Source organism: Lutra lutra, chromosome 5, assembly GCF_902655055.1.
Source record: "Lutra lutra chromosome 5, mLutLut1.2, whole genome shotgun sequence".
In the NCBI taxonomy this organism is placed as follows: Eukaryota; Metazoa; Chordata; class Mammalia; order Carnivora; family Mustelidae; genus Lutra; species Lutra lutra.
The window spans coordinates 95,687,108-95,712,833 of NC_062282.1; the positions used below are offsets into that span (position 1 = coordinate 95,687,108).

At 37.6% G+C, this 25,726-nt stretch overlaps 1 protein-coding gene and 1 long non-coding RNA gene across 8 annotated transcripts in view; one reads left to right on the plus strand and one right to left on the minus strand.

Moving 5' to 3' along the window:
• Nucleotides 1–462: 462 nt before the first annotated feature.
• Nucleotides 463–25,726, minus strand: part of SGTB (small glutamine rich tetratricopeptide repeat co-chaperone beta) — a 42,961-nt gene continuing 17,697 nt past the window's right edge. For 2 of the 4 annotated variants that reach the window (XM_047730600.1, XM_047730602.1), the window contains 7 exons: nucleotides 23,334–23,433; nucleotides 10,705–10,809; nucleotides 6,739–6,877; nucleotides 6,572–6,634; nucleotides 3,494–3,531; nucleotides 3,179–3,262; nucleotides 463–2,089 (listed from right to left, as the gene is read on the minus strand). In XM_047730600.1, the coding sequence (XP_047586556.1) occupies nucleotides 1,978–2,089; nucleotides 3,179–3,262; nucleotides 3,494–3,531; nucleotides 6,572–6,634; nucleotides 6,739–6,877; nucleotides 10,705–10,809; nucleotides 23,334–23,433 (641 nt within the window). In that variant the 3' untranslated portion in view covers nucleotides 463–1,977. The remainder of the gene's footprint in view (nucleotides 2,090–3,178; nucleotides 3,263–3,493; nucleotides 3,532–6,571; nucleotides 6,635–6,738; nucleotides 6,878–10,704; nucleotides 10,810–23,333; nucleotides 23,434–25,726) is intronic. The other 2 variants (XM_047730601.1, XM_047730604.1) reach the window with 2 other exon arrangements.
• On the plus strand, nucleotides 6,872–25,613 carry LOC125100436 (uncharacterized). Of its 4 annotated transcripts, none has more exons than XR_007127553.1 (3): nucleotides 6,872–7,744; nucleotides 16,810–16,918; nucleotides 24,096–25,613. It is a non-coding gene; the product is annotated as an uncharacterized LOC125100436 (long non-coding RNA). The 4 variants fall into 4 exon arrangements; XR_007127556.1 differs by having other exon boundaries at nucleotides 6,872–7,740; XR_007127554.1 differs by lacking the exon at nucleotides 24,096–25,613 and having other exon boundaries at nucleotides 16,810–18,015.

The window sequence follows — 25,726 nt, forward strand, 5'->3', positions numbered from 1 at the left end:
GAGCATTTTAACACACTCAAGATAGTTTTGCTAGAAACTTTCTCTTACCACTGGATAAGAGTAGCTAATTTTTGTTGTTGTTGCGAAGCAAGCTGTATGTCCAACGTGGAGCCTGAACTCAAGAGTCACATGCTCTACCTACTGAGCCAGCCAGGTGCCCCAGGAGTAGCTAATTTTTAATTGTGGATCACCTTTCGCCCTTTCACCTTTTTTTTCCCCAGAACAGTCCTAACTTTCATGTGAATAGTTAGTACTTCATTCTGTTTAACACTTGAACACTAGGACCTGAATTTATAAAAAATTAAGTTGGTTTAGATGGAATTCAGGAGATTTAATTCAGAGGATCTAAAATTTTAAGTACTGCTCTTCTCTGGGCAGAACTATGGATTTATATGGGTCATCTTTGTAACCTGAACGCAGGCATTCAGGTATTTGCTGGTCTGAGGTGATACCTCTACCCTACTTTTGCTCTAAATTAGAGTCCTTGGACCTACATCACAACCACCTGGTATGCTATTTAAAATGGTGATTCCTAGGCCTTACTACAGGACCTATTAAATAAAAATTGAAAGTATGGCTCTGTAACTTCATTTTTAATGAATTCTTACAGTGAAATTACAGAACCATTATTCTAAACTCACAAGGGGAAAGTAAGGAAAAGTTGGTATTTAAACTTCTAGATACCAGGTCTTCTGAGGAGAATAGTTATAGTAAGGTCCTCATCATCATGAGTATTACTGACTTAATTTTATATTACTTTTTCAGTTATCTCTCACACTTGTGAAATTGTTATGTGTTCACCCAATTTTACCAATTCCATAATTAACAAAAGAAATTCCAGTTAGAATGGTCTTACCATCGCTGTAGTTAAAGCCATGCCATTAATACTTAATGCCACATTTCTTAACTACTATGAATTCTGATTTCAGTGAAATATTTAAGTCCCCTATTAATGTTTACATTGCATCAAATTAAGATTAAGCATAAAAGCAACATGCCAAGCCAAATTACAGCAAAGGTTTACATGAACAAGCAATGTTAGTGATAGAAGTTTTTATAATCCATCAAATAATTAGTGAGTTTTTAAAAAATCAGTATTTATATGCACATAATTAAATGCCACTTAGAAAATCCTTGAGGGTCAAACCACTGGCTTATTTAAATGTAAATATATTTGAGAGTTTCCATGGTAAAGTCACCACTGGGGAAATTGTGCAAGTTAAATTGAACAGTTATACAAAGGACCTAAACAGTACCATTAAGGATTTCTAAATGTATTTTATTATGTACTTAGAGTAATTGGCCATGCTAATGTTATCAAGACCAAACTGCAGGCAAGATTAGTTAAGAACTATGCAGAAAACCTGAACATCCTACCTTCACTCTGTACATTCACAGCATCTATTTTTCTTTTCAAAACAACCCTTGCACCAAATGCTGCTTTCCACCAGCTCTTAGTATTCCGTGTTACCCTTCAGAACAAGCAGCATTAAAGATAGTACTGGCCCCTGTGATCTATATTTAGTACTGACAGCACTATCAAAATGAAACCTAGACAACAAATTTCTTTTCTCCAGACATGCTATTCAGTGGCCAGGATATTTATAAACCAGCATGAGAAACCTGTCCTCTTGGTCATCTCCATCAAACTCAAAAGGGTTTGCTTATGGGAATCTGGAGCTGGAAAGCTCACCAATAAACAGCCCTACTGTTCAATAAATATACTCTGCTATTAGGTCTAATATACAAATATGATGATGAAGATTTGAAAATGGAACCCTGTCCAGTACTATACTGGCACTCCACAGGGTTACTGATCATTTGTTTACAAAGGAGTCATGTTATGTTCAGTCTATTTATGACAAACCTATCATCTAGACAGATTGATTCTTTAGGTGTCTTTGTTTTGGCCACTATCTACAGCAAACACTTAAGAGTCATAATCATTTGTGCTCTGGGCCAGGGTCCCTGGTCAATTCACGAATGTTCTTCAGTACTGCTGCTGAATGATCTGCTCCGGATATGATTTCTAAGTTGCTCTATGAGTTCAGGATTCTGTTGCTGTATCTGCTGAGCAAACTGCTGTCCCCTGGAGTAAAGAAGCAAAGTGGTATGAATTAGGGAACTTGCAGTCATATCATACCCATGCAGACAGAACCGCAGAGGATGTGGGTGTTACTCAAAGGGAACTTTTTCTATAAAAACCAATCTAAGGCTCCTGATTTTAGTATCTTCCAGCTACCAGTACCTCCATATAGCATTATTATAGTTCAGTGTTCTTGATAAGAAACAAAACAACCATGCTAAAAAGTGACTTCCTGAAATCAGGGTGAAATCCAGCCCCTCTAATGCTTAACCATAAACAACCAAAGGGCTGACTAGTACATGGTTTCATTGCAGGCACTCAAATATAATATGATATTATATTATATATATATATTATATATCACCATATGATAGGTGTCACATCCATTTTGGTTACATATATGTTACCTAACATAAATGATTTTTACAAAGGCAAAGAACCTTAATACAAATTCCTGAGTATATAATCTTCAAGAGTTACATATCACTATAATCGTGCCACGTAAAGATCACTGTAAAAATGCAATCTTGTAAGCGGGGTTACATGGTTGCGATCACAAAAAGCAAATGGTCCTTGTGTCTTCATATAAAATTTCCAGGGGCAACGTGACACACAGATGCGAAAATCAATTCAAAAAGAAAAGAATCTTAAGCAATGTGAGTGGAAGTGAAGGTAGTGTGCTCAAGTCATGAGAAGATCAAAGAGTTCCTCTGGTGATGACATGCACTGAAAAAGTTCAAATAAAATAGTCTCCTAAATTGTCGGGACATTAATATATGGAATACACCATTTTTAAATATATGAGTATACCTAAATTAGTACATACTTTAAGCAGATATTTGACTTTCATCTACATCCTGAGTAGCTATTCAAATCTGCTGGAAAACTTTTTCATGGGTACAGATCTTCTGAATTCCTGCCCTTTAGTCTGAAAATTCCAAGTTATGAACTTCTTTAAACTGAGTAACAGTGAAGCCACTGATAACTAATAGTCAAAGAAAAAATTTTTTAAAGAAAACCCTGGTCCCTTCACTTTAGAGACAAGCTATCAAACAATTTTTTTTTTACTATTTCTATTTAAGTAACACTTACGCTTGGATGAGGCTAGACAGGTCAGTTAGTCCCCCAACTCCAGCAGCAGGTCCTCCAATAGCATTTGTCATCATTCCTGACATTCTAGAATAGGCAAGAGATACATCACTGGAATGAGCATATATTCTTTAACAAGTAGGATACTGGCTAAGGAGAAATAAGTTAAATATACTCGCACTGTGTAGGAAGTCAGGCCAAATGTGAATGGCTCCAAGTTCTAATTGGCTGGCATTTATCTACCATTTACCACTTATCACTTTGGAACTGATGTGCTCAAATTAGGAACCTGGCAGCTGGGAGGGAAAATATACTTACAGCTGCTGGACTTGAGGATTCTGCATTAAACTTGCTGCCTGGAATTGAAAAATGGCATCTCCCATTAAAAGCAGTTAATATTTAAGGATCTTTAACCAAGATTTAAAAAAACAAACCAGGAATGAAAGCTAAACCATGTATGTTTTAACATTGTTAAGAGTTTTAGTGTACTTTTTTTTGAGAGAGAACACATGTGCATGAAGTGGAGGGGTGAGGGTAGAATCCCAAGCAGGCTCTGTGCTGGACACAGGGCTCTGTCTCATGACCCTGAGATCATGACCAGAGCCAAAACCAACAGTTGGACGCTTAACCAACTGAGCCACCCAGGCGCCCCTAGTTTTAGTGTACTTTTAAACAAAATGAATGAATGTAAAAAAAGAGAAAGTACTAGGAAAAAATGGCATTGAAAATACATCGCAAATGGGATGCCTGGGTGGCTCAGCTGGTTCAGCTCTGGTCACTTGTAAAACTTTGTTTTGAAAGCATATCAGTTTTTGGTTTTTGTTTTTGTTTTGCCTTAAATGTTCATGTAACATTTAATCTAAATCTTTTGTAGACGGTAATTTTGATTTACTGACCCTACATGAGATGTTGGAAAAAGCCATCACTTGCTTTCATTGCCATAAAGAGAACGGTCTGACTTACTTGCAAACAATTCATTAGCTTTTCTCAAGTCTTGGTTGGGATTAGTGCCTCTGCACCAACACACAAGTACTGTGGACATTACACAGAAAAAGCAGGATTTATGAGCTATAAATAGAAAGCCTTTTGTTTCACAGCCCTTTCAATCTGATTCTGTAAAAGCAGTTCATCCTCTTCTAGATTCTAGGACCTAGAGGAAATACAGAGCAGATCCTAGGGCTTTTCTGGTCGCTTTTAAGTAAACAGTCCTCTAGTTGCCTTTTTTTTTTTTTTTTTTTTTTTAATTTATTTGAGAAAGTGAGAGGATGAGTGGAGGGACAGAGGCAGAGGGAAAATTAGACTCCCCACTAAGCAGGGAGCCCAACCTCAGATTCGATCCCAGGACCCCGGAATCATGACCTAAGCCAAAGGCCGATGCCCAACCAACTGAGCTACCCAGGTGCCCCCCTCTAGTCGCTTTAAGTTAGAAAATGACCTCTGGTTCAGTACTACACATCTTATTCACTGTAATAACCATATACATAACACTTCATTTACAGCCAAAGCGTTTCCCCTCCCCGGCCTGGGCCTACTTCGCATGGGCCAGTCACACTAGAGGACAGAGGCACAACTGCCTGCTCTTTTTCACCACAGTGCTTCTGTGCCTCTTCCGCCAGCAGGCTACACAAGAGTCCTGGGAGTCAGGGGTACAGGAAAGTTGATGACTGGTACTATCTCAGTGGTTTTGCAATGGTGCTCTTTGGACGTACAGATTGTTTACAACTACTTGGGATCTCTCTTGGGGCTCTAAGGTCCTTCAGAAACATCTCCCACCCCCACCCCTCTGGGTATTTCTCATCTATCCTCTGAGAAGAGTAACTTACTCTGGATGGACACTATGACTTTCCCTTTAGTCCCAGGTTCTTTGTAGTCCTCCTCTAGAGACTCTGTTACAGTACTGTCACCTTCCAAGAGGCCTTTCCGGGCAGATCACAATGGACTATCTTCTGAGCACGTGTGCTCACCTTGGTCCACAGAAAACACCCCTCCACTCCACTGCCATCAGTATAGTTATTTGCTAAACCACACAGGCTTCTATAGCCAGCAGGTCAGACACCAGCCTACTGAGGGCCATCTAGAAAGCTCTCTGAGTGGGCCAGAAAAGCGCTCTCTGTGGGCTTCAGAGGAGGGCAGGCCCCCTTCATTCCCTCATACATGGAAAAAGGCTCTGTAACTCCAATAGCTTTCTCCAAAAATCCTCTTACTGTCTATCGACCTCACTCTCTTCACAAGTCGCACAGTATGTTTTTAACTGCCACCTTCTGCAACACTTCACTTTGGTACATAACATCTTGAGGGCTAAGACAAATCTGAAACTAAAAAAAAATCGATTTTCACATCCTACTATAATAGCATAACCTGAGGCCTAGAAATGGGTAACAATGCTAAAAATGTCACAAAACCTATGAAGAGACCTATAATTGCTGGCATGTAGATAAGACCAACTTAAATGTGATGGGCTCAATCCTGAGACATGAGAATAGTGAATTATGTGCAAGTCAGCCAAATAATTATCTCTCTGATAATTAAAAGCAAGTGGTGGCTTTCCTAACACCTCATTTAGAGTGAGTGATTCAAAAATTACCTACTATCTACAAAGATCTCAACTACCAATTGTAAACAGCTAATTGCTACAGACCTAATAATTGTTTAAAAGACTTCTTTATCTCACTGAGAGTGAGCCATCTGTGCATTTCAATTCAATGATTCCATGGATGCGTGACACATTTTTTTTAAGAACCAAAGAGGAATTCAGGTGGTACTGCTGCCTTCCAAGGGCATGGCATGTGGTGGAACAAATGGTTCTCAACCAGAAATAATCACTCAAGGAGGTAACATCCCGAGCCACTAAATCAGAGTTTCCAAAAACTGGACCAGAGCAGGTGTGTTTTTAAAAAGATCCATGAGTCATTTTGTTGTTTTGAAGGACAAAATACATACATCTGAGGATTCTACTAAAAGTTCAAATAAACTCAGGATCGAAAGTAAGCAGACCACGAGAGGAGAACTTAGGGTACCATGACAAACTACTCAGACTTCAATTATTAAAGATCTTCCTAGGGCTACTTTCATGGAAAAGAGTTGTTTTTAACCTTTTGTAGATAAGCAGACCCCTTTGCCAACTGGATGAAAAATACAGTTCTCCATAGAAAAATACATACGTGCACATGTATACAAAATTTTTTATACATTTTCAGGGAATCTGTGAGCTTCCTGAAGTCTCTCCATGTCTTTTTCACAAAGAGATACAAAGGTTAAAAATCTGAGCCAGAACATTGTGTCCCCACTCTACCACCACCATCATCACAAAAGCTCCAGTATTTATTTCTAAAAGTTTGGGAACCATAAAGCTCTATGGAAAACAGAGCCAGAGAGAAGAAAAGGAAATATACTCACCATACTAATGAAGGCTGGATTATTTATTAAGCTAGCCATGTCAAAGCTCAATCCAGTTCCTGTCTGTAAAACAATTATAGCTGAGAATTATTCCAACCACTATAATTTGATTATAACAAATTGAGAATGACAGAAAATATTTCCCTCATCTGCCATTAATAACTTACAGGACTAGATACCTCTCTTAACTTCTGTTCTGCTATTTTCAGATTTGACTTATAAGAATCATTCTCAGGGTCAAGATCTAATGCCTTTTGATAACTTGTAACTGCTTCTTCAAATTTATTTATGGCAGTGAGGGCCAATCTGAAAAGAAGAAAACATGAGAATAGAAGATATATGATTAAAGAATATCAGGACATCACCAATAGTTAAACATCTATCTCGGTATTCAATTTGAATCCAGACTACGCTTACTTGATTCACTGTACTAGGATTCAGGCAAATATCACGAAAATTCCTTCTAATTCCAAGATTCTGTAAGTCTGGACTCTCTCCTTTCTGCTTGCTGACAACTTTGGCCTATAAGTCATGAATTTAATGCTAAGAAATGAAACTTACCTACCCTTCCAATTGTAAGCCTCATATGTGAAGTAATTGCCTTATGAATGATAAAGATCCGCAAAGATGTGAGCTAACAACCTGTGGCCACTGTAACTCCATGATGCTAAAACCATCTTAAGGACTCTGAATGTCCCGCTTTCTTCCGTCTTCCTAACAAAGGCACTGAGCCACAATAAATATCAACTTGCCATTAAAAAAATAAAAAATAAAAATGGGCGATGGATTATCAGTGGACTTGTAAAGAAGACATGTTAGCTGTGAAGTAGATAAAATTAGCATCTTTACAACCCAATGCATTTTTATCCCAGGCACAGATCAAAAAGTTCATTATTTTGTTATTCTCTACCTAGTTAGAATTTATCAGAAAATTACTTAAGAACTAATATGATATTGGCATATATGGGTAGATAATATTGAGGTTGTTTATAGTATAGACTTGTTTTTAACAAATTACTCCACTTCTTTCTTGGATGACTTAGCGCCCAGATGTCTGATCAAGACAGAACACAGTGTCTAACCACAGAAAAATTCTCAGAACCTAATTCACTTTCTTCTCGTCAACAATGAAAGATCTTTGTTTGGAGTCCTCAATGGATCCACAATCAGTAGGTATTTACTGAAACCCTACTTCATACCAGATACTATTTTATAGTTCACAATGAGAAAGATGAAAGTCCTTTAGATTAAGAAAATTCCATCCTACCTGGAAAGATAAGTAATAAACACACAAATAAAATCATAATATTACGGAAAGGGGGAGCTGCTCAAAGACAGCCACAGTGAAAAGACCTGAGTGATGAGTAGAAAGCAGTTACATGAAAAATCAAAGGAAGAGCATTCTGAAAAGAAGACATGGTAAACACAACGGCCCTGAGAATGTGTTTGGTATACTTAAGGAACGAGACAAAAGCTGATAAGGAGAGAGCACAGAAAATAAAGTGTGGAAAGATGATGTCAGGGAATAATGAGATGCCAGACCATGTAAGGTTTGGAGTCTGGATTTTATTGTGGTTGCAATGGAGTGACAGATCTGATTTATGCATTAGAACATTCACTCTGAGGGCACTGTGGTTAAACCTCTGACTCTTGATTTTGGCTCAGGTCATGATCTCAGGGTTGTGAGACTGGGCCCCACGTTAGGCTCTGTGCCGGGTGCAGAGCTTAAGATTCTCTCTCCCTCTGCCCCTTCTCCCTTCTCCTCTGCCTCTCTCTCCCCATCTCTTAAAAAAAAAGAAGAAGAAAAGAAAGAATAATCACTCTGGCTTTTCTGAAGATGATCACCATGGGTATGGGCAGAATGGCAGCAGGGGGACCAGTTATGAAGCTACAGTAGTAACCTCGGTAAGAGACAGTAATTTGAACTAGGTTTAGAAACAAGACCACATTCACTGCTTGAGTTCAAGATATATATGGAAACCAGAATTGACAGGACTTGCTGATAGATTAGTTGTGCCAGGCATAAGAATGAAGGATGACTCCTAGGCTTCTGACCTTTTGGTACTGGGAGGTGAATGATGGTACCATTTACTGAGATGGGAAAGATTTAAGAAGGGAACAAAAGTTCTTTGGGGGGCATATTAAGCTTTTTTTCCCCTTTTTTTTAGATTAACATATAATGTATTATTTGCCTCAGGGGAAGCTTTAAATGCCTATCAAACATCAAACATGAAAAGCAGTTGAATATATGAGTATGGAGTTCAGACATGTAATTTAAGAGCTGCATCTTCATATACAGTTGAAACTCGTTAACAACGGTAGTTATATTCTATAAAGAATATAACAAACAATAAATTAGCAAATACTGAACAACTGTTCCTCGAGGGAATAGAGGACTGTGTTCCTCTGAGCTTTTGATCACAACATTTTCATGAACAGATCAAAACATAATCTATATTATGTGTTTCTTTTTAAAGAAACCTTATTTAATATATATTATTAATTATATCTATTATATGCATTATATATATATAAATTATATATTAATGATTCATTAGCCAATAGCCAACAGCACAACTCATTTCTGATCAAAAATTATGTTTTCTTCATAAGGCACACTGTAGGGGCGCCTGGGTGGGTCAGTGGGTTAAGCCGCTGCCTTCGGCTCAGGTCATGATCCCAGGTCCTGGGTTCGAGCCCCACATCGGGCTTTCTGCTCAGCAGGGAGCCTGCTTCCTCCTCTCTCTCTGCCTGCCTCTCTGCTTACTTGTGATTTCTCTCTGTCAAATAAATAAATAAAATCTTTTTAAAAAAAAATAAGGTACACTGTAGCCTTCTTGTGATTAGGAACACTAGACAACACTTCAGCCTACATTTTGGGGGCCACTGTAAACAGGGAAATCAATCACAAAAGGCATGCAAATGCAAAAAGAAAAAAAATACAGCCCTAGAAAGACTGAAAATGACACTTGTTGATAGCATGAAAGCTAAAACAAAAATGCAGAGTACCATCTCACCAGACCTCTGCTAACAGGTGACTCAAATTTTTTACCCTTCTGTGAATGACCACAAAAGCACAGTGATTACGGATTTGGGGATTACAAAAAAATTTCAGCATGTATGCAAATTCCTAAATACAGAATCCATGAATAAGGAATACTGACTATGGATGGAATTTAAAAGCATGGGACAGGATGCAATCACAAGAGAGAACAGAAAAATGACAGCATCAGAGGAGAGAGCCCTGAAATTAACCATTATTTAGAAGTGGTAGAGAAGGAATAACTAGCAAGAGAGACTGGGAAAGAGCATCCAGTGAAGTAGAAGGAGAACCAGGAAGTGTGAGGTCACAGAAGTGGAGAGAATAAAGTATTTCAAAAATAAGTTAATTGTGGGACGCCTGGGTGGCTCAGTTGGTTAAGCGGCTGCCTTCGGCTCAGGTCATGATCCCAGCGTCCTGGGATCGAGTCCCACATCGGGCTCCTTGCTGGGCAGGGAGCCTGCTTCTCCCTCTGCCTCTGCCTGCCTCTCTGTCTGCCTGTGCTCGCTCGTTCTCTCTCCCTCTGTCCCTGACAAATAAATAAATAAAATCTTTAAAAAAAAAAAATAAAATAAAAAATAAGTTAATTGTGCCAGGGCATCTGGGCAACTCAGTTGGAAGAGCTGTGAAGTTGGGTAGTACAGAAATTACTTAAATAAATTTTAAAAGAAAAAAAAGTTAATCATGCCAAATACTAAAACATGGGGCAGGTTAAGGATACACATGTGAACACTGGCCCTGGCAAAATACAGTCAACTGGTGACTTTGAACACGGCTGTCAGTAGAGTGACAGAGATGAAGGCCCTATCAGAGTAAGTGGAGAGCAAATGAGACCTGAGGGAGATGAGACAGCAAACACAGGTAGCCAAGGGAGCCATTCAGAGAAGGAAGAGCTGGGAAATGGCCTCGCTGGGAAAAGGATAGTTCCAATGGGTGATTTCCTATGAACTTTCTGCATGGAGTCACTGTCACTTTTGGAGGTAGGAAATCTGGTGTTGCAGAAGATGAAGGAGAGGATTCCAAGCATAAACTCCTGGAGGAGGTACAAATAGACGAGATGTAAGGCATGAGTGAACATTTTGCCTGAGCTTACCCCATTCTCCCATAGGCCTTGCTGTATTTTGAATCAATTGCTATTGCTTTCTCACAGTCCTTTATTGCATCCGTGTAGTGACCTAATTTACTCTGAGCAGCAGCCCTAAGAGAAAGAGAAGAGATTTTTATTAGAAGCAGACCACAAGACACTAATTTAGATTGTTAAGTACTATAAAACTACATTTTCTTTGTCCCAATTTGTATATCACTGCCAGTAAGTATCTAAATCAAACTAAGATAACTCTATAATCAAACAAAAAGATAATTCAAAAGTAAAATACAGAGAAAATATGCAGACTGCCTTTCACTGTTTTGCTAGAGAAAAGACAAATAAGCAAATCACACAAGCAGTCTATCTACTTATTGCTTTTCTGATTTGCCCAAACCAAAAAATGAAAGCTCCAGGACTTGTGGGATTACTAGGGAAGCATGCAGAAATGATGGCTACCCGGTGTTATGCTCTTAGATGATCACTTTACTATTAGGGTTAAGGTCATCATCGGGCAAGTCTAAGATGAAACTTTAACCTACCTGTGTACCTAAATCTGGCTGCAAATGAAGGATGGCAATGCATTCCATCCACTATCACAGAATCTCAGAGCAATTAAGGACTATTGAATCTTTTCCAGTTACCTCTAATAGAACTCCCCTGGAATAACTTGATTCCAGGGGCTGATGGTATAATAAAGCTCCTTCCTATTCCTTCAGACAATCCTGATAGTAGATTAAGCCCTCTGCTTTCTTGCTGTCATGCTCACTTCAACCCTCAGGGCCGTACTAAACAAGCAGAATGATTATCCTAGATGCAAGCTCTTCAAACTAAAACATTCCACCATGTCTCCTGCCCTCCATCCCACTCCCACTACTGCCCCATTCACTCTTCTGCAGACTAAATATTTCTACTTATTCATTCAACTAATATATCTATTGAGGTCTAGCTAATGCACAGATGCTTTTCTAGGCATAATGGAGAGAGCAGTAATCAAAATAATATTCCTGGCCTCAACAGTGCATAGGTTCCTGGGAGGGGTGTGGGGGGAGGGTAATGGCAGGCTATGAAGGAAAGGTGGTGGTCACTCCAGTTTCTCTCAATTTTTCTTCATATAGGATGACTGAGACTCTCTTTTCAAATTAAGATTATAAAATTTAAAAAAAATAAATAAACATATAGTCTCCTTCCAGTGAAAAAAAAATTTAAGTGTTAAGTCCAGAATTCAACAAACCTGATTTGGTAGTTCATATGAAAAAGAGCAATGGGTTTATTTGATTGAACATTCAACACAAACTAACCAGCATGAGAAGGATAAACATTAAAAATGACCATTAAGGGGCACCTGGGTGGCTCAGTGGGTTAAGCCTCTACCTTCGGCTCAGGTCATGGTATCAGGGTCCTGGGATCAGGCCCCAGGGATCAGGCCCCACATCGGACTCTCTGCTCAGCGGGGAGCCTGCTTCCCCCTCTCTCTCTCTGCCTGCCTCTCTGCCTACTTGTGATCTCTGTCAAATGAATAAATAAAATCCTTTTTAAAAAATGACCATTAAAAGAAGGCACTTAGAATGTATCACTTCCAAATAATTAGAAAGAAAAAATGAAGTAAAAATAACTCAATCAGGGCGCCTGGGTGGCTCAGTGGGTTAAGCCGCTGCCTTCGGCTCAGGTCATGATCCCAGGTCCTGGGTTCGAGCCCCACATCGGGCTTTCTGCTCAGCAGGGAGCCTGCTTCCTCCTCTCTCTCTGCCTGCCTCTCTGCCTACTTGTGATTTCTCTCTGTCAAATAAATAAATAAAATCTTTAAAAAAAAAAATAACTCAATCAATACCATAGAAGGCAAAAAAAAAAAAAAAGCAGGGAAGACAGAGGGAACCAAAGAATATCATTGCAGAAAAACAATTCAAACATAAAAGCACCTACAAAGTAACCTAGATAAAAATCAGTTTCTCAAATTGTATACATTTCACCAGAACATAATCACACACAGGTTAAAGAAAAGGATAGAAAAAGAATCAGGCCAATTGAAAACCAAGCAAAAATAGTTGATGTAGGAACACAAATATCAGACATGAAGCAAAAAGCATAGTTGAGGACAGAGTCATTATTACTGACCATCCTGTTTGTTTACTTTTATGGAAAATATTTACATGGTTCAGAAATCAAACGTATATGAAAATTCTCACTCTCATAGAGGATGGGTGCGCATGGGGTAGATGGGATAAAAATGGGAATAAGACTTCAAAAAGGATGAAAAAGCAAACCTTGCAACTGAGTCAAACAGAAAAATGATGCTAACTATAGATCAAAAAGAAATCAAGTAACTTTCAAGTAGTATTCTGAGTATATATCTTAAATCAGATGGACTCTAAGGAGAAAAGAAACTGTGAAGTTTACTTAGTAGGCTTGCTAGAGGTATAATATTAGTATTGTACTATCAACTGAAGAGTATTGAAGGGTAGACCTAATTAAATATACTGGTGCTGTTTGAAAGCAGGATTTTCACTGCGGAAGAAAAGAAATCCACATAAAATGGGGAAAGGTCAGGGAGATTTCTGTGACAATGAGATGCAAATTGAATGTATCTGTATAAACCAAAGATTCTTCAAAAGTTATATTCCCTAGCTCTGTTTACTGAAGAAGCAATAACACTTCAGTAGCAATGATCACATCTTGTGACCAGATCTTGGTTTCTAAATACTATTTTCCACTAACAGGAATAGGGGCTACTTGTAGAAATAGCTGAGCTCAGGTCTAGGGCAAAGAATGTACAAGGCAAATGTGGAATACCTTGTTGTCTCAGGAAGCAAGAAAATGTTCAAAACAAAGTTATATAAAAGGACACCATAGCCAGTTTAAAGGGGCTCCCACTAGCCAAATATGGGATAAGTTAAAGTGCCAAAAATAAAATTATGGCAATTATAACATATTTAATAGCGATTTTAAAAATTCATTAGTCCATGATGATACTCAAGAAAGTTGGGATAGACGGAAGGAGGAGGAAAGTGGAAAAGAGAGGAGTAGAAAGCTCTTCTTTACAGAAATATGTGAGAAAATACATGTAAAAGAAATGATAAAATCAGATAATCACCATTTTGTAACCATCAGTGTTTTAATGATTCAAAGAAAGATCATAAACAGATGGTAAAACATTGAGTAAAAGGTTGCTGGGGAATGGGATATTCACATGATCTGACCCTACAGATAAGGTTTAATTATAATTATGAAAGGAATAATAGATATGATGGCCACTACCCTAAGATATCAAACTTAGAATCATCACTAATGGACAGTTAGAAATTATGTGCCTCCTGCTATAATGTAATAAATGGCACACAAAATTATTTATGTGGGCTTCATACCACACTTTAACCTAAAATTATAATGAGGAAGCAATTACACAAAGCCAGATTATGGCACATGCTATAAAATCACTGGTCTAAACTCTTCAAAAATGTCTATGTCATAAAAAAATAAAAATAAAGAACCAGTAATATATTCTAGATTAAGAGACAAAAGTAACATCTCAAAATGCAATACACAAACACTGATTGGCTTCTGGGTCAAAGACAGAGTTATTGAAGGTATTCTAGGGACAAATGAAGAAATGTCAATATTAACACTAATTTTCCTACAGGTGAATGGCATGATAATTAGGCAGAATATATTCTCATTCTTAGGAGATATAACTGAAGGATTTAGGACCAGCAAGAAAACTTAATACATACTCACACACCCCCACAGAGACAGAAAGAGAGAAAGAAAGAGGAAGTAAACATGGCAAATGTTAGCTATTTTCGACTCTATAATAAGCATATAAAGATGTTCATGTATTACTCTTTCAGTAAGTTGAAATGCGTTTTAAATAGCTTTAAATTTATTTTCCTAAATATATATTATAAACTTACTATATTATTTATAATACATATCTATGTATATATTTATAAAACATGCTGACATACAACTGTTTCAGTATTAGAAGTCTTTCAAGTGGAGGCAATTCCCTTCTAAAATTCACTACATCAATTCAACTCAAACTTTTGTTGAAAACTATAATATGCTAAACCCTGAAATCCAAGCCAAAGACACATAGATGAAGAGGCTATATCTCTGCTCTCCAATCTGTCACTAATAGAGAAAAACACATGTAGATAAATAGTAGTATAAGTGCAACAGTTGAATCAAAAGAAGTATCAACAAAGCATCAAAGGGAGAGGCAACATGAGAAAAGTATAGTTAACCCTGCAGGAGCTAATAGACTTTTCTGTGATAAGTAACTTCTTTTTTTGTGCTATCCAATACAGTAGCCCCTTGCCCACATGTGGCTAAACAGTGCGTGTAATATGGTAGTGCAACTGAGGGATGGAATTTTTTATTTTATTAAGTTTAACTTACATTTGACCAGCCGCATGTGGCTAGGACCTACCATCTGGACAGCACCATTCCATAGGACATGGTGGAGAAGTGTGCAGAGCATGGACAGGAGATTGGGAAGAAAAAAAATTTAGAAAATCTTTCCAAAAGCAACACTAGCAGGGTCTTGAAGGATGGCTGGCCGCTGACCAGTTAAATAAGGTAGAAAGCATTCTAGGCAGCGCACATAAAAGCATGGAGAGGCGTCTCAACATGTCAGCATGTCAGCAAATTTCACATTCCATATGCATAGAGTAGAAAGAAGGATGGAGTAGGAAGAACAGTGAAAATAATGAAATTTTAAAAAGGAAAATGATGGGATGCCTGGGTAGCTCAGTCGATTAAGCGTCTGTCTTTGGCTCAGGTCATGATCCCAGGATCCTGCAATCGCACCACACATCAGGAATCCTGCTCAGCGAGGAGCCTGCTTTTCCCCATCCTTCAACCCTTCCCCAACTCGTGTCTTCTCTCTCTCTCTCTCAAATAAATAATCTATTTTTAAAAATGAATGGCTAACAAAAGCAGCCAAATATTTTTTAAATGCATAATTATAAAAGATCTTATGCATCATGCTGAGGAGTTTAAATATGATCATATAGGTATTTGGGTCTAGCAAGAAGAAAGCAAAAATTAGATGATTAATTGCACATTTTAGAAAGACCCTTTTGTCAGAAGACTGGAGTAGGGAGTGCAAGTGGACAGTGGAAACCAAACCAAGTTACTGTAGCACTAGTTTTAGCAAAACTTAAGAACCTGGACTAAAGGAGTAGTGATAGAAATGGAGGAGGGAACGAATGAGCTGTTGGGAGGTATACAGAAAAGGTAAACTGAGCAGAAGACACCCTGACTCTCACTTCAGATACTGATAAAAAGAAAAGGAATAAGGCAGAGAGAATCAGACCCAGAAAGAAGGGGCAGAAGGGAAGAGGATGACTATGTTTCAATCTTGATAGTTTTAGCTTCTTTTTTTTTTTTTAATTTTATTTATGTATTTATTTATTTGACAGAGAGAGAGAGAGCACATAAGCAGGGGGAGCAGCAGGGAAATGGAGAAGCAGGCCCCCCACTGATCAGGGAGCCCAATGCGGGGCTGGATCCCAGGACCCTGGGATCATGACCTGAGCCAACCTCAGACGCTTAGCTGACTGAGCCACCCAGGTGCCTAATAGCTTTAGCTTTAGATCACAAACTGCAAGCTAGGATCTTTCAAAATAGAACAGGCACCTGAACTTCTAAGGCCAGGAAAGGGAAGAGAATTTGGGCTATATTAAAATCTTCTGTGAGATGAAGCCAAACATGTCAGTGTCTGAACTGAATATCAATGTGGCCTATCTCTCTGCCCCTGCTGTCTGGTTATCAGGGCATGACTAATGAAATTCCAATAGAACAATACAGTCAGAGTCACCATGTTTTCTGACACCCTCGCCTTCTTTACCCTGTTAGAACAAGAGCATGAATATAACCTGTGTTTTATTTTTATAGAAGACAAGGCAGAAAGAAAAATCACAGGTAACTTACATCTCCCATACCATAGGTCATGCATAAATAAGTTAGAGCAAAAACCCATTTCTATAACTGGTAATTACACTGTTTTTGAAAGAAACAAATATTGAAAGCCTAGAACTATGCTAGGTGCTTTATATATATTATCCCTCCTCACAATTACCCTATGACCTGGTTAGTATTATCTCTATTTTACAGGTGAAGAAACTGAAGCTCGAAAGGTTAAGCGGCTGCCCAAGATCATGGAGCTAATACACAGCTGACCTGAGATTCAACTCCAAATTCCACGAACCAAGTTCAAATCCAAGTGAGCCTAACAACTACATGCTGTTTATGGAGGTGGAGTAAAACAAAGGGAAAAACAGTGTGGTCTCTGTTTCAGTCTTTCTCAGAGCTCACATTGTTACTAACATCCCTAATCGTGCCTTTTAAACTATGTTCTCCAACTTAAAATACCTTCCCCCATCCTCCATCTAAGTTCTACCTATCCATCAAATCTAGATCCATCTCCAATTCTCCATCACCTGAGAGGCCTCTGGACAAATTATCTCCATCATGCTCTGACTCTCTCCTATACACCTTTAATTCCATTTATTGTCTCAGTCATTCAACCATCCATCCACTCCAGAAATAGGAGACAGTTATGGGTAAAGTAACGTACTCAGCAATGAGGTTGTACAAAAGAAGTAAGAGTACCATTTAGGGATAGAAGACTCAGAAAGTTAGCTAGCTTAATATAAAATATCATTTCATATTATAAAGTACTTGGAAATGTTTTAGACCTGTATTCAATCATTTGTTGTTTTATGTATACAAGTGTTAAAGTGAGTGTCGTCGCTTCAATATCACTGGAAATTTCTTACAGTTCTTCTATAGTCCTCCATGCATCCAACAAAAATTGGCTGAAGTTCTATGAGGAACCGTGCTAGGTACTATAAGAGATACAAAAATATACAAGCTTCAATCTCTGCCTTTCTTCTGAAGAAATAAAACAAGTGTGAAAATAAAATAAGGCACAACATATGATAAACTGACATAAATGTTATATATCATGATCAGTGAGTGCTGGGAGTAGAGAAAAAAAGCAAAAATAAATAATGAGTTTTCAAGAAGGGACTCAGGTTCTCCTGGTACCTAAGCAGAACCTAAAGCATCCTTAGGATCCTAAAAGCTAAAACAGAAGATAAACTAGACGAGAAAGTCTCATGGTTAAGAAATATGCCAAGTGATTATTTTCTAACATATAAGAAAGTCACTTCTATAAAAAGAAAACTACAGTTCATGCTAGCAAGTTTAATATATGAACAATATTTTGAATAGGCATAAAACTGTGAAAATGAATATCCAAAGAAATATTTAGATCTACTATTCCAGGCTTCTAATTCTTGGCAGCCAGCTGGCTAAGAGAAATGCAAGAAGTAGCTGGCAAAACTATTGAGATATCTACAACTTTACTGGGGTCTAAAATTTTTTTAACCTTTTGTCAATATTTGTATTAAATATACAAATAAAGTTTTCTAATTATTTAATACTAAATTGCTTGCTCTATTACTGAACTCCTCAGGGAAAAAAAATACTATTTAAATGAAAAAGATGAGCATGATTATTGATTTCAACTTAATGACAGCTACATGAAAAGCAAGCACAAGAATCTCTTTTAATCCAGTACTAGTAAACATAAGACTATTCATGAACCCTAATCTCATTTGAAGTAAATGATTTATTTAGGCTCCAATTTACCATATTCATAGTTAAAAGTGTATGGCTTACTGTGGTCTATAAACAAGCAATTTTCTGATAACATCTATATCTGTTCATAACATTTAGTGACACTATTAATTTTTTTTTCAAATATTTCATGTTAAATTAAAAATTTTCATGTTAAATTAAAACATAAATAAAATTAAAACATATAAATTAAAACATATATCTCTGTCATCTGATGACAGACAATAAAACACACAGCTTGCAAAGTTCATTTTGCACAAAGTATATGGGTTTTTAATTTTTCTGGGCTAGATTATTAGGACACATTAATAAAGGGATTTTTTGGTAAAGGAAATTGTAGATTTCTAGTATGGACAACTAACTTCCTTTTGGATCCATAAGGATCTTCCACAAATAATAACTACAAATTCTGGACAAAATACAAAACAAACAAAACACCAAAAGCACTCAGATGACCATAAATAGGAAAACATCTCGGTGAACTGTGTACATGCCAACAGTAGAGGATGCCTGAGCAATTAAAAACAAGAACCAATAAGACAAGCAACAAAACAGTGAATCTCAAAACCATCAACCTAACCAAAAACAGTCACACACCTAAAAGTATATATGGTACAATTTCTTTTATGTGGGACTCTCAAAGAAACAAATCTAATCTGTAGTAGGTAAATAAAACAAAACAGAACAGTGGCTGCCTCTGGTGTTTTAGGCAACTGACTCTGAAGGGGCATGCATAATTTTCAGTAGCTTGATGGGGGTTTTGTGTTACACAACTGTATGCATTTGTCAAAACTCAGGCAAAGTGCAGTTAAGATTTGTGTATGTTACGACTTGTAAATTTTACCTCAAAGGAAAAAAATGCAAAATACAGAACTCTATTAATGACATGCATGATGAAGTATTTAGGGGGACAGTGTACTGATGGGTGCAATTTACCTTGAAATGCATCAAAAATAAGACAGACTAATGAATAGAGGGTGTACAAATAGGTAAAAAAACATGTGACACAGCAAATGTAGTAAAATATTAAAGGCAAAAATCTTGGTGTGGCTGGATATAAAAGTATTTACTGTAAACTTCTTTCAAGTTCAAAGTCTTTCAAAAAATTTAAGAGGACCTTCTCCCTACCCAAAAAAAGAAGATAAATGACATAGATTCATTCAGAGCAACTCCTGTCTAACATCATTTCCTTTCTTATTTTAACAGGCCTACTACCAGACTAGTAAATCAGAGAAAGACAGAGAAAGACAACTGACAATATATTTGGACCCCAATAAATTTGGGTCTTTCTTCATATTCTGATCAAAGCAAAAAAACTCAGATTGCATAAATAATAATGATAATATTAAATATATTATAACAGAATTAATGATATAATAAATAACATTTAGTTAATATAGTATATAATTAATGATATATAATTATAACATACAATTATATAGTATTATTACACAATAATAATACTGTTGTGTAAAACATTCTTTACTAGACAGCTTCCTAGTACTTCATATGTATTAACTATTTAATCTCTACAAAAGTCCTATGGGGTAGATACTATTATCCATATTTTGCTAATGGGGAAACTAAGGCATGCATATGTTAGGTAATTTGCTCAAGGTCACATTCTTAGTAAGTGTCAGAGCCAGAAATCAGAATTCAAAAGAGTCTGGGTCAGAACCCCTGCTCTTAACCACTTCCCTGTGATTTCTCTCTTAGTTGACTTCGTAACTGACATAATATAATATATGGCATTCTTAAGTTTATGGATGACATGAAACTAGGAGCAAAAGCAAATACGTTAAGACTAAGGGTCATACATATAAGAGTCTTTAACAAGATAAAAGTCTATAGGGATAAAATAAAAGATTCTGCATTTGAGTACAGAAAACCAACTATACCTCCAGTGACAGCACTGGTACAACAGCAGGTGTTTGGCAAGAATTTATCAAATGAAAATACGATTGAATGACAAAATAAAGAGAATGTGTGAAACAGAGACACTTTAATAAGCCAAAAGCAAAATATGAATTTAATAAATAATGCTACAAAATGCAAATATATAACTATGTTATCTAGAAGTAGGTTAAATGAGAGCCCTATGAGACTGTTGTGGTTAGGCAAATTCCAGAAATTCCATGTAGATTCCTGGGAACTACACATACAGGTAAACTTGAACAATTTAGAGCAAAAGTGCAAAACATAAAACTGTATTATCCGAGGTGTAACTGAAGAAGCTGCAAACATATAATGTGGAGAAAAGAACTCAAGTGAACAGGGTAACAAACTTCAAAGTGTAAGGTACTAATATGAAAAAGAAGGATCATTCTGTAATTGCCCTCAAGAATAAAAATAAGAACTGTCAACTGAGATTGGCTACAGGGGTTTTGGGAAAACAAATTCAGTGTCAACACAAGGAAGATTTTTCTAAAGAAAAGGCAGGGGAGAGGGTGGCTGAGTCATGGACATTGGGGAGGGTATGTGCAGATGGTGAGTGCTGTGAATTGTCTAAGACTGATGATTGACAGACCTGTACCAAGGGGTACAAGTAATACATTATATATTAATACAAAATAATTTTTTTTAAAGATTTTATTTATTTATTTGACAGAGAGAAATCACAAGCAGGCAGAGAGGCAGGCAGAGAGTGAGGAGGAAGCAGGCTCCCCGCCGAGCAGAAAGCCCGACGCGGGGCTCGAACCCAGGACCTGGGATCATGACCTGAGCCGAAGGCAGCGGCTTAACCCACTGAGCCACCCAGGCGCCCCATATTAATACAAAATAATTTTTAAAAAAAGAAAAGAAAAGGCGAGGGAGAAGGGATGACCTCACAAGGGTATGAATACCCTCAACATGATATGGTAACTCAATGAAAGATAATCTCTCCCAAATTTAAGAACTTACTATATAAGGCAATTTTTATATCCTGTCATGAAAAGTTCCAGATAACATTCACCAAAACACACTTGCAATGAGAAAATTTAAATGTGAAGGGAAAGGGACACCTGGGTGGCTCAGTCATTGGGTGTCTGCCTTCAGGTCCGGTGACAATCTCAGGGTTCTGGGATAGAGCCCTGCATCGGGCTCCCTGCTCAGCGGGATGCCTGCTTCTCCCTCTCCCACCCGCCCCTGCTTGTGTTCCCTCTCTCACTGTCTCTCTCTCTCTCTCTCTGTCAAATAAATAAATAAATAAATAAATAAATAAAAAAAATCTTTAAAATAAATAAATAAATAAATGTGAAGGAAAAATAAGAAAAGTTATTTGTCAAGTCCACAAATGGGGAGAGCTTTAAGATTAAAAGCATCAGAAGAATATTCAAAAGAAAGGAAAAACAAACTTGCTTACACCAATACTTGAAAGTTTTACATATAAAAACATTAAAAGGTAAACAAAAAGCTGTGTAATTAGGACAAATGGATTATATCTTTAATATACAGCTATGCCATACAGGACAGCAGCCACAAGCTACATGTGGCTATTGCAATTCAATTAATTTAAATTGCTCTTCAATCGATTAAACACTAAAAATTTACTTTCTCAATTGCACTAACGACACTGCAAATGGTCAAAAGCTACTCTGGCTAGTGGTTACTGTATTGAAGAAGGCAGAAACAGAACATTTCTATCACTGCAGAAGTACTATTGGAACTTTAACATATAAAACAGATTAATTTAGCTCAGGGAATTCACTACATAGTTAATAGAAGAGCTGAGATGCCAATAGGCATCGTTGTGCAGCAACCCAGAGATGAGGAACAAGAGGAAGCCATTACCATCCCTAAGACAGAGGACAAAGTGCAGAGTCAAAAACCCAACATCACCTGCCAAAAGCTGGACCCATAGCAGGTGTGTTGGGTGGGGTCTGGAGATAAGAATGGGAAGCAGCCCCTGCTGGATAAACACCCTGTTGCAAAAAGAGGGGAAGGAATACCCCAACTTTTCTCCTCCTCTACCCTCCAATCTCCTGCCAGTACCTTCTGTGGCTGAACCCAGACAACACCGAGGTGACAAAGGAGCCTGGGAAATGCAACCTATAAAGGTCAGACCCTCTGTCAAAAAGGGCAGAAAAGGGAAAAAAGAACTACGAGGTCAAACCGGCTAAAGCCTGGCACAGGTACAAAGAGAATTTAAAGAAAAAAACCCACAAATGCCCAACATCTGAAAAATGTCCAACCTCACCAGTAAGTAAATATAAATATGAACAATTACTATTAAAATAAAAGTAATATTAAATTAACAACAATAAACGATAACTCAGGTACTTAGTGCTGAAAAGGATATGGCAAAAACATATACACTCATACACTCCTAGGGAAGGAAATCAGCTTGCAAAATTTTTCAAAGAAATCTGAACAAATTTGCAATTAGCATCAACAATATTTTTTTAACCAGTTCCTGTTAAACCAAATGAAAGCAGGTCCAAGGATAAAATCCAAAGTCCAGAATACCTAAATTTCAGGAAATAATTTGAGTAATAAAGTTGTTCACTACAGCTTCATCACATTGAAGAAAAATGAACAACCTCAAAGTTGTCCAGTAGGTCAGCAGTTATGTAAAATTAAGGTACATTAAAAAAATAATAATAAAATAAATTAAGGTACACTTATCCATTTATATAAAAAAAAAAGAGTGCTTTTTGCCAGCCACAATGATAGGTACTGGAAATATGAAAAAAATGAAGAGGTAAAAATAGATTGATTTATATACGTTTATATAGTGTTTATGAAGAGTTTCAACAAATTAAGGACATGTTTATGACATGGCTACTGAATACCAATGAATTGGAAATTGATTATACTCACATTAAACAAAATATGCCAAAGGTGAGTAACAGTGATTAGCTCTAAGCGGTAATTTTATGAGGTTTTATTTTTCCTTCTTTATACATTTCTGAACTTTCAAAATTTTCAAAATGAACTTTACAGTTCTCCTTCAGAGCTATTAATGTAAATGACAGTTTAAGAACTTCAAGCCTGCCACAATAGTGCTAGTTTACCTGTTGCAATAATAAACTGCATTATTTGGATCCAGGTCTATTGCCTGTGTGTAACAATCCACGGCGGCAGCATAATTTTCCTCTTTCATGTGGTTATTGCCTGAAATAATCAATATGTACAGTAACTACAATATACACAAAAAATAGAAAGTCTGAAAGACAAATCTGAATCACAGAAACTACAATAATATGAAGGTCAACAAGATGATTTTTCTTGTTTTTATTTTTTAAGTAAACTCTACCCACGATGTGGGACTTGAAAACTCAGGCTCCCAAGATCAAGAGCCACATGTCTGGGGCACCTGGGTGACTCAGTGCGTTAAGCCTCTGCCTTCAGCCCAGGTTATGATCTCAGGTTCCTGGGATTGAGCCCCTGCATCTCTACTCATCGGGGAGCCTGCTTCCCATTCTCTCTCTGCCTGCCTCTCTGCCTACTTGTGATAACTCTCTCTCTCTCTCAATCAAATAAATAAAATCTTAAAAAAAAAAAAAAAAAGAGCGGTATGTTCTACCAACTGAGCCAACAGACGCCCCCTCAACATGTTTTTTCAATAGCACTAAGAGGTAAAAGTTATATTGTACTATACAGTTCATACTCCTCAGTCATCAGTGTGTTTGAATGATCCTAACAATGCAAAGTCGTAAAACAATGTTTGCATACCTTATGAAATCTAGGCTTCCGTGAGTTAATGCAATAATTATGAATATCTAGGTGAAATCTAATCTCTTCTTACCTTATCTTCATCTCTCTCTTCTTTTTAGAGCTGCCCACCCCATTCCAGATACAACACCCTTCTCAATCATCATCTCAATCTGGATCCCTCTTCCAGTCCTCCCTGTCAAAACACACACCTGCTAAACAGTCAAGCCCTCAGAACTCTGCTGTGTGGGTAAACTGGTAAAATTAATCGTGTTAATATGTTATTGGCAGATAATATTTTTATGCACTACCCTTTCCAGAGATAAATTTTTAAAAGGGGATAGGTGGACATGAATTTCTACAAAGACAGAATTTCAGGTACCAGGGCTACCCCACAGGTACTAATTTTCAAGAAGGGCCTCTGTGGATACATCCGGAAATAATTTAGCTGGGGTAAACAACTAGCCAGTAAAATAAGGGATTTCCTGGGGCTATCTTCTTTATTCCCTGAAATGGAATGTGTCCTGCTCACTGATTAATAACCACTGTCCAAAATCTAAATTTTAAAACACTGGTTAAGAGGAAAGATTTACATCACAAAGGTCTGTATTATTCCTTCCAAATTCCAATAAACCAGAAGTTCTCCTATTAGCTTGGTCTTTTAACAGATCATTAGCTACTTCATAGGAGGAGGACAGTACAACTTTACAAGGAACAGGAACAGGAAGATTAAAGGAAACGCAGGTAGACAAAAGCATCTAAAATCATGCAAAAGTGGGGCATCTGGGAGGCTCCATCTGTTAAGTCTGACTCTTGATTTTGGCTCAGGTCACTATCTCAGGCTGTGAGATGGAGATTGAAATCGAGCCCCTGCATCAGGCTCAATGCCTAAAATTCTCTCTGCCCCTCCCCACATCTCAAATACATAAATACATAAAATCATGTGAAAAGTTACTGCACATTAAGAATCAGGAATGCATATAAGGATTGACTACTAGAGACACCTGGGTGGCTCAATTGGCCAGACATCTGACTCAGTCTCCACTCAGGTCATGATCTCAGGGTGTGGGATCGAGTTCCACCTGGGGCTCTGCACTGAGCATGGAGACTGCTTAGAATTTTCTCTCTCGCTCTCCCTCTGCCCCAACTCACACCTACACAGGTACACATGCACTCTCTTAAAAAAAAACAAACACAAACAAAAACAGTGATTCCACTAATAGCTACATGGTTTCTTTCTAGGGTAATAAAAATGTTCTATAATTGTGGTAATGGTTGCACAGCTCCACGACTATACTACAAAACCAATGAATCTGTACACTTTATTTATTTATTTTAAAGATTTCATTTATTTATTTGAGAGAGAGACAGTGAGAGAGAGCATGAGCAAGGAGAAGGTGAGAGGGAGAAGCAGACTCCCCGTGGAGTTGGGAGCCCGATGCGGGACTCTATCCCAGGACTCCAGGATCATGACCTGAGCTGAAGGCAGTTGCTTAACCGACTGAGCCACCCAGGCGCCCAAATCTGTACACTTTAAAGGAGTAAACTGTATGGTATGCAAATTCTAGCTCAATAAAGCTGGTGGGTTTTGGTTTGTTTTTTTTTTTTAGATTTATTTATTTTAGATAGAGAAAGAGCAAGTGGGAGGAGGGACACACAGAGGGAGAGAGAATCTCAAGCAGACTCCCCCCTCTGAGAGCAGAGCTAAGGCAGGGCTTGATCCCAAGACCCTAAGATCATGACCTGAGCCAAA